This window comes from Lathyrus oleraceus, chromosome 5 (genome assembly GCF_024323335.1).
Source record: "Lathyrus oleraceus cultivar Zhongwan6 chromosome 5, CAAS_Psat_ZW6_1.0, whole genome shotgun sequence".
Lineage (NCBI taxonomy): Eukaryota > Viridiplantae > Streptophyta > Magnoliopsida > Fabales > Fabaceae > Lathyrus > Lathyrus oleraceus.
Window position 1 is genome coordinate 249,714,920 of NC_066583.1, and position 9,520 is coordinate 249,724,439.

At 33.0% G+C, this 9,520-nt stretch overlaps 1 protein-coding gene across 2 annotated transcripts; it reads left to right on the forward strand.

Annotated features, from left to right (window-relative positions):
* The first annotated feature begins 4,411 nt into the window (after positions 1-4,411).
* On the forward strand, positions 4,412-7,910 carry LOC127083557 (putative U-box domain-containing protein 42). Of its 2 annotated transcripts, XM_051023869.1 has the most exons (5): positions 4,412-6,217; positions 6,333-6,651; positions 7,006-7,167; positions 7,374-7,594; positions 7,714-7,910. In XM_051023869.1, exons 1-3 carry the CDS (start codon positions 4,982-4,984, stop codon positions 7,080-7,082), a joined length of 1,632 nt encoding a protein of 543 aa, XP_050879826.1. In that variant the 5' UTR covers positions 4,412-4,981; the 3' UTR covers positions 7,083-7,167; positions 7,374-7,594; positions 7,714-7,910. The 2 variants fall into 2 exon arrangements, with proteins under 2 accessions (XP_050879826.1, XP_050879827.1); XM_051023870.1 differs by lacking the exons at positions 7,374-7,594; positions 7,714-7,910 and having other exon boundaries at positions 6,333-6,834; positions 7,006-7,151.
* Positions 7,911-9,520: the final 1,610 nt, after the last annotated feature.

Here is a 9,520-nt window from a genome sequence, read left to right on the forward strand (position 1 = left end):
TAAATAGCTCGTGCTATAATGATTTTTAATATTAATATTTTATGGATGCTTTAGAATAAAACAACGAAAAAGAAGAAATGGAAATGGTTTTTTAAGAGGCACAATATGTTTGAATGTGAAGAGTGTTTTTTGACAGATCTAATATGTTTGAATATGATAAGAAAGTTGAATAGATGCAACTTTCTTTTTTTTTTTTTTTTAAACCATTTAACGGTGCTTTAAATTATCATAAAATTTTAGTTTGTGAGGATTTAAAATTGTCGTAAAATAGTTAAAAATAAAAAAAAAATATTTTGAAAATTTTAAATCCCCGTTAAATTATTAAAATACAAAAAAGAAAGCATGTTACACATGGTAAGAGACTTATTATGATTTATCATAGGTATTTAATTTTGAGTGAGTATTGGTATTTTTAAACAAAATTTATATGTATAAATATTAAATGAGGTTTGTTTTATAACAAAAGACATAATTATTAACCTTTGTCTAAATAAACTAGATGTATTATGTTTCAAATAATGCTTAAAATGAAATATACAGAAGTAATTAAGGTGACAAAATTGGTTAGTAGATTTATACATTGGGAAAAGAGGCAAAAGTAACTATCTAGTTCAGAGAGCATTGCAAAAAGAGATACATTTATGACTTTTTACATGCTTTTGAGGATGAAGAAAATGAAGACTTTTTAACTCCATAAACAAAAAAATGCAAGGATAAATTAAAGTGAATACTTTTAAGATAGTTTTGGAGGAACCAATGTGATAGATAGATAGGTTTCACATGGGTTTCTTTTATTACAAATGTAAAAATGGTACGTAGTATCAAATTGTAATAAATTTTGCTTACTTTTAACAGTGATTCTTTGCTTTACTCATGTAAATAAACCATTGTTTTCATCGATTTCTTGTAAATCAATGTTTTCACTCTTCAGAGCATTTACATATCTTAATTTTATTAAATCTTCTCCAATTCTTAAGAAAAATAGAGCTTTTCATTAGTGTAGCCCTTTTAAATAGGTTAGATTTCATTTTTAATCTTCTAAAGAAAATTATTTAAAGAAGGGTCTTCTTAATATTTTTTATATATATTGTTGATCATTTTTGGTAATATCCGTTAACAGAGCTGACATGATATAAAGATTCTGATATGGATGCGACATGATATTTTATCACTATTTTATATTATTTGTATTAAATAAATTTATAACAACGCAGATTCCATCGCTAAATTTATCGTTAACATGAACACCAGAAAAAAAAATTATAGTTAATTTATAGTTAATCCATACCTAGTTGAAACAAATCATTATTATAATCTATACTTCGTATTTTTTCATGATTTTTTTTCAAGAATGTTTATCACATTATAAGGATTTTTTCACAAAAACTATTTTTTTTTTACTTTTTATAATATAAATATGAATTTTTTAAGAGTCGATTTTCTATAAATTGGAAACAAGAAAAATATTAGCATATCATTGAATTTTGATTTACTATTATGCCGAGACTTATCTAATAGTAATATATATAAAATATTGGCAAAGTTTAATTAAATTTCGAATAAGTTTCGATATTTTTTTATTTTTTGATTAAAATACATATATTTTTCATTGAAAAATTAAAATAAATCGAAATTTATTCAAAATGTCATGAATTTTGTAGATAATTTGAATGTGTTATTATGTAGTTTCTCGCAAAATATTAGTTCAAAATTCAATCATACGTCAATGTTACATTGTTTTCGTTTCATGGAAAATCAATGCTTAAAAAATTCTTAGTTTAATTCATCTCATGCTATAAAAAAATTGTATAAGAGATTCTTATAATTTGAGACGATAACATGAAAAAATTAAAATATGTCAACCATTTTACAACAATAGGGTTAAATTTCTTATTTCGTCTCTTGAAAAAAAATACATTTATGTGTTTGGATCGAAAAATCGAAATAAATAGACACTTATTCGAAATGACATAAAAATATACAGATCTTTTTTTTATGTATTATGATATAAGTTTATGTAGAAGATTAGGTGAAAATTCAATCATATACAAATGTCTGCCTTGTTTTTGTTTCATAGAAAATCGACACTTAAAAAATTCATATTTAATTCATCTCAGATAAAAAAAAAATTAGTGAGAGATCCATATAATGTGATAGATTTTATTGCAAAACATCGTAAAAATACAAATCTAAATCATAAGAATGATGTGTTTGAATTATCAATGAATTAGCTACAAATTAGCTATTGTTTCTGTTTTTTTATATTTTAAGGACACAATTTTTTTTGCTATAAATCTAATTAATATAAATAATATAAAATAATGACAAAATATCACGTGACATCCATGTCATGTCAACATTTTTGTCATGCTGATATTGATATGTCAGCTTCTATTAATAAACGTTATCAAGAAAGATCAAAAATATTAGATGGATTATTTTTTAAAGAAATAATTTTAAAAAATTAAAAATAAAATATGAGATATTTAGATAAACAACAAACCTATTTAACTCTATTATTTATTAATCTTAAAACTATAATAATGAATAACTTTATTTTTTTTTTGTAAAAATCGAGATGATCTCAACCTCTATTTCGATGAAATTCTTGTATAGAGATACCTCTTTAAATCTAAAACTTATTCTTAATCAATTTATGCTTGTTCTTTAGGTTGAATTTATTTTTATACTTGTGATTTGTCAATTTATATATTGATTTGAATTTTTTTTGTTGGTGCTGAATTGTGAGACAATATTAGGGTTAATTTGTTAATATTTCTCTATCAATTTTGAATAGAGATATGTTTGTTATTTTGGTATAGTTGTATGCTGGTTCTTTTTATAATATTGAACATTTTAATTTTTTTTATAGTAGTTTATCTTATCATACTAAAATAGAGTGTTTAATGTGTTAATGTTTGAATGGTATCATCGAGTTAATTTAATATATTTATTTAAATGCAAAGTTATAAGCACTACGCCAAAAATGACTTTTAACAGCGCATCTTAGACAGCGCTTTTAAAAGAAAGCGCTGTCTAAGGTTAAAATTAAAATAAAACACGAAAAATGTTCCAAAAAAATAATGAAAGCGCTGTCTAAAGGGGGGTCTTAGACAGCGCTGTCTAAAAGCGCTGTCTAAGACCCCCTCTTAGACAGCGCTTTTAGAAAGCGCTTTTAAATATAGACCTTAGTCAGCGCTTTTGATAAAGCGCTGTCTAAAGTCTTTAAATTAAAAAAAAAATTAAAACCAAAAGCGCTGTCTAAGGGGGGGTTTAGAAAGCGCTTTTGGAAAGCGCTGTCTAAGCGCTTTTGGAAAGCGCTGTCTAAGCGCTTTTGGAAAGCGCTGTCTAAGCGCTTTTGGAAAGCGCTTTTAGAAAGCGCTTTTGGAAAGCGCTTTTAGAAAGCGCTTTTGGAAGTCTTCAATTCCACGAACACATAATCACAGAGCTTCTCGAAGACACCAATGGCGGTCTCGTCATTCTCTCTTCAGGTCTCTCTCTATCGAAACTCATTTCATCTCTTCTCCTTCTTCACTCCACTTCTCAGGGAACACTTCTCATTCTATCTCCTTCCTCCGCCACTCTCAAATCCAAAATCAATTTCCATCTCAAAACCCTAAACCCCCAATTCTACCAAGTCCCCGTCGAAATCACCGCCGACCTCCCCGTTAACCACCGCCACTCCCTCTACTCTTCCGGCTCCGTCTGTTTCATTACCCCTAGAATCCTCATCGTTGATCTTCTCACTAATAAACTACCTGCCTCAATTATCTCCGGACTCATCATCCTCAACGCTCATTCCGTTTCGGAGACTTCCACTGAAGCTTTTATTGTTAGGATTTTTCGTTCTCTCAATCGAAATGCGTTTGTTCGTGTTTTCTCCGATAGGCCACAAGCGATGGTTTCGGGTTTTGCGAAGGCGGAGAGAACTATGAAGTGTTTGCATATTCGTAAGCTGCATCTTTGGCCGAGATTTCAGGTTTATGTTTCGCAGGAGCTTGAGCAGGACCCGCCGGATGTTGTCGATATTAGGGTTCCGATGAGTAAGTACATGATGGGGATTCAGAAGGCTATTGTTGAAGTTATGGGTGCGTGCTTGAAGGAGATGAGGAAGACGAATAAGGTTGATGTGGAGGATTTGACTGTGGAGAATGGGTTGTTCAAGTCGTTTGATGAGATTGTCAGGAGACAGTTGGATCCAATTTGGCATACTTTGGGGAAACAGACTAAGCAACTCGTCTCTGATCTCAAGACCTTGAGGAAATTGTTGGATTATCTAGTCATTACTGTTCTACTAATCATTATCTTCATAGGTAATTAATTAATTAAACAAGTTTTTATTTCAAGTCCAAATTTTGATCAAATTGCTATTTTCTGTGATTGCCAACATTATTACCAACTTGACTTCTAAGCTTTTGCCTGGTTACTTTCCTGACATATAGATAGTTTGGAATTACCGGTGAGCAAAGATAATAATTTATTGTTTCATTCAGTCTTTAAGGATTTGTGATATGAGTTTCTGTGAATGACAAAGCTATTGCAGTTCATCTTCTTTATTTAAAAGGTTGTATATCTATATCTCTTCTTTATTAGTTGATATATCATATATGTTGTTATGGTATCAATTTTTTTAAGTCTATTTAATTGTTTTTTTTTCTATTCTTTTTTCCAACTTATTGTTTACCTAGCAATGGGAACACCTTTCTTCTCTGCATGTTAGAATCGCAGTGGTTGCAGCTTAGATGCAATATTCAGTTTGTTTTTGTTAGCTTGAATGATTCTCTTTTAGTCTCTATCCTTCCCTTCTTTCAGTTCAATGACCTGTTCTCAAATTTTTATGCTTCATAGAGGACTCCATGAGAGGAATTTGATTGCAGGGAAACGAGAAACAATTTTTTGGTGTTGTGGTTTCAACTTCCATACTCTGCATAATAGAAATACGGTTTGAGTAAAAAACTCAAGAGACTACAAACCGCTTACCATGGTTGGATTGGAACTCATACCGATAGGTACAATTTTGGCTGTTTTAACTAGCCAGGTTGTGAGAACAGCTAATGCTGCAAAAGATGTTCTTATCGACAAAGAAAGTTTTAATATCCTTTCGAAACACCTGCTTGATATTGCACCAGTCCTAAAGGAATTGCAGCTTCAGGAACTGAATGAGTCACAAGCTGCAAGGGTTGCTCTGGAGTCTCTTGAATCAGATGTAAAACAAGCAAGTAATTTGGTTGAGAAGTACAGGAACAGCGGCCGTTTTTACTTACTTATGAAGTGTCGTTACATAGTCAAGGAAGTTGAACAAGTCATTAGGGATATCGGAAGGTCTCTAGCTGCATTGTCTCTTGCAAATACTGAAGTCCTATCAAGAATTTCTGATCAAGTCAACAGACTACAGAGTGAGATGCAAAGGGCCGAGTTTGAGGCTTCACAATCTCAGCTTGACATTGTTGATAAGTTGAACCATGGAATTAAGGAGCAAAAATTAGATCAGGCTTTTGTGAACGATATGCTCGAAGAGATAGCAAGGGCAGTCGGGGTGCCAGTGGAGCCTTCAGAGATCAGCAAAGAGATAGCCAGCATTAGGTGGGAAAAAGAAGAAGCTGCAAACAGGAAAGAAAGAGCAGAAGTTATATTTTTGGAGCAGATCATTTTGCTACTCTCTCAAGCTGATACAGCAAGTGATTTCGAAGAAGTTAAGAAGCAATATTTTCAAAGGGTTCAGGTAATAGAAAGATATGGTTCAAGGGAAAAATATATTCCGCCACTTAATTCTTTCTGTTGTTCGATAACTGAAGCTGTTATGGTAGATCCTGTCAGTCTTTGCACCGGTACTACATGTGAGAGATCTGCCATCGAAGTTTGGTTTGATGATGGCAATATGACTGACCCGAAAACGAAAGAGGTTCTTGAAGATACTACCTTAAGGTCGAACATTCGGTTAAGAGAATCCATAGTAGAGTGGAGAGAACTTAATTGCTGCTTCAGAATAAAGTCTATCAGGGAAAACTTATTATCTAATTCTGGCTTATTATTGCACGAGTCCTTGAGTCAGATGCAGGCTCTCATAAAAGAGAATTCGATTAATAAGGATTGGATTTCTATAGGAGAACTTACTGATATTATCATCTCCATCCTTGGGAACTCTGATTCTATAGATGTCAAGATGAAGATCTTGATTACTTTGAAGGGTGCTGTTGAGGGGCATGCAAGAAACAAGGTAAACAGTCTTTATTTTTCATTTAAGCTGAGCATAAATTTTTTACATATGCTGCACTGAGATGTAGACATTCTTCAACTAGTTTTAAATTCGACATTTGCATAATATTTTACAGGAAAAAGTGGTTGAATCTCAAGGATGGCGATACATTATTTCCTGCTTACACAATGACTCTAGAGTAATAAAGGAAGTAGTTGATTTGCTCTATGAATTGCTTCAAGACCGTTCTGGTTGGAATAAAAGTTTCTGCGAAAAACTTTCTGAGCATCCCAGCACGGTCAATTACCTTGTTACCATTCTAAACGGACCTGTCAGCGATTCAATTGAAACTGCAGAAAAGATTTTGACGGAGCTTTTTGAAATAGATGAGGAAAATATTTGCTGTGCTGCTAAGTTTGGCTGGTACAAAGCACTTGTTGATCGCATGATTCAAGGTAGCAAGACTTTCTTTTCCAGTTCATCTTTGTTGCGTTGATTCATGGGCAATGTTTATATAAATTCTTCTTTTCATGGTGTACGTAATTGCATATGGGAAGTCTTTTCTTTTAGTTTCTGTCTTATTGCTGTGCTAGAAACGCAATTCCGGCTGGCATTATCTGGTTGGTGCCATTTAACTGGTGAGTGATAGCTTTGTTAGTTTAGGAAGTTAACGGTTATGAATTCCTGTTGGTATTGGTTAGAAATCAAATTGTTAACATTGCTAGGGTACTGCTCTGTTGGTGAACTGTTGTGTCCTATTAAACATCAGGTTAGGATGAACTTGATTGGTGATTCTTGACTTGATGCAGGTCCAATCTGGAATTTGGTCTGTGCTTTACAACTTGGTTCAAGCCTGCACAGGCTCTCATCGAAGACCAACATATAGCTAATGCCGCATTGCATCATGGCTTGTAGTGAATTGGAATGGTTTATGTTTTGCAATGTACTGTTGGTGTATATACTTATTTATGGTATGCTTGGAATGAAAACATGAATGGTCATTGTATCATGAACTTTGGTTTGAATTAAATGTATAAGATTGGAATTTTTATGGTTGGGAATGTAATGGGTTAGGTTAGAGTTGTGGGGATGTTGTTAGTTGGATAGGGTAGTATGTGATTAATGTTATGTCAGTCAGTCTGTGCTACTACTAACTGGTTTCTTTGTTTTGGTGCAGTGTTGATGATGTTTCTGAGGATTTCTGAATGGTTAGGACAACAACGTGCATCACAATAATTGGAACCGTTGTTTGTTGATAGCTTGCGTTGTTGTTGATCCACAGTGCATGAGATCATGATTTGTATTATCTGATGAGCATTGTTTACAATTGGAATTCCTTCTCCACTAAACATGTGATTGATTACAGGTGTTTATGGTATGGCATTGACTTGACAGCAGGTTGGTCATTTGGTCTCATAGCTTCACTTCCTATTCTGACTTTGGTTTAGGCATATCTACTCCTACTGATTTGGTGTTTGGCAGCAGCTCTTCATTTGTCCATTGTGTTTGTGGTGCAGGTTTAGTATAGGTTTGGTGCAGATTTCGTGCTGCAGGGTCTAGGATCTTACCATGATGCAGCCATGATACAAGCAGGTCATGACTATGGTTTGTCTGTAGGTGGATTGTTGTTTTATTGTAGGTTGATGGTTCAGCTCATGTTGTAATGATGCTTGTGTAATGTTTATGTATGGACTGCCGCAGGCCTTAATGAATGCCATACGCTGTTGTTTTAGGTGATTTTCATTGAATTGTGTTGCTTTGAATTGATGCACCATGTTAGCTTTTACTTTATGTTAATCCGGTTTACTTTATGTTTCAAAAGAGGTGTTAATGATGTTTTTATATTAGGTTTTTGTATGACAAATTGATGCGCCCCAATGGTTTGGACGTGTCATTCGGATTCTTAGCACCCACGACCGTCAACTTAGGTTTAATCTTAAGTAGACCGGATACCGTGACGGAGTACGTTCTTCGGATCCTCATGGACAATAAAGATGCGGAGAAGTTGTTTTTTATACCGTTTAATACCGGGTTAGCATTTCATTCTAAATTCATCTATTATAATTATTTTCCAAGTTACCATCTAACATTTGCCTAATCATTACAGTGGACATTGGTTGTTGCTCGCAATCAATCCTATCCGAGAAATTGTGTATTATCTTGACTCGTTAGGAAATGATTGGACAACATACCCGGATATGAAGGTCCTAATTGACACGTAAGTGAGAATGTTCAAAATTTTTCTTAGTTTATGTGAATTGTTCTAATTGCTTCATTTTTATTTTATTAGCGTCCTACAAGCTTTTCGGGCCCAACGAGATATCCAAACCTCAAGGAGGGGCGCCAACTCCATTACATGGATTAAAGTGGCGGTATATTTTTAATTACCACATTTTTTATTATATTAGTGATGATACTTGATAAAACTTAGGATTTATAATCCATATATTTTTTTTCATATGTAGTGTCCTCAACAACGTAATCAAATAGATTGCGGGTATTTCATGTTGAGGTTTATGCGAGATACTCTTGCTTTGGGCCGATTAAAGATTCCCATCGATGTATGTATTTCTAACTTATGAGTTATTTTTATATTTACACATATCTCATATAATTAAATAGTTGGAATTAATTCAAAATATGTTATATTATTATGTAGTACTTTGATGAATTCAAGTGTGCATTTTATACAAAGGATCAAGTGGACGAAATCAAAGAGGAGTGGTGTCAATTCATGATAAAACTCAATGTTTGTTCATAAATTTGTGTAATTAATGTGTACATTTGTAGTATATGTTATGACTTGTAAATGTGTACATAAATTTGTATATATTTTGATACATTTAAGGCAAAATTGGTTTGAATTGGTATATATATATATTTGTTAGCTAAAAATTGGTAGAAAAAAGGCCAAAATGGCATATATAAAATGTGATAATTGTCTGTCAAAATCTGGTTGAAAACAGGTAGAAATTCTGGTTTATAAACCTGGAAAAAATATGGTTTAAAACAAAAGCTTCAAAAATTTTCGTATACCTTAGACAGCGCTTTTGTAAAAAGCGCTGTCTAAGGGGGGATTAGAAAGCGCTTTAGGCAAAAGCGCTGTCTAAGGGGGGGGCTTAGACAGCGCTTTTTGAAAAGCGCTGTCTAAGGTATACCTAAAAAAATTAAAATAGGAGGGTCTTAGAAAGCGTTTTTGGCCAAAGCGCTGTCTAAGGGGGTGGGGCTTAGACAACGCTTTTCAAAAGCGCTGTCTAAGGTATACCTAAAAATTTTAAAATAAGAGGGTCTTATAAAGCGCTTTTGGCCAAAGCGCTGTCTAAG

What these genes read in the sequence shown, in the direction of transcription:
- LOC127083557 (XM_051023869.1), top strand. Translation starts at nt 4,982, where the DNA reads ATGGTTGGATTGGAACTCATACCGATAGGTACAATTTTGGCTGTTTTA. An exon ending in AGGGGCATGCAAGAAACAAG is followed by an intron (nt 6,218 to 6,332) that starts GTAAACAGTCTT and finishes AATATTTTACAG; the next exon opens with GAAAAAGTGGTTGAATCTCA. An exon ending in TGTTGATCGCATGATTCAAG is followed by an intron (nt 6,652 to 7,005) that starts GTAGCAAGACTT and finishes GACTTGATGCAG; the next exon opens with GTCCAATCTGGAATTTGGTC.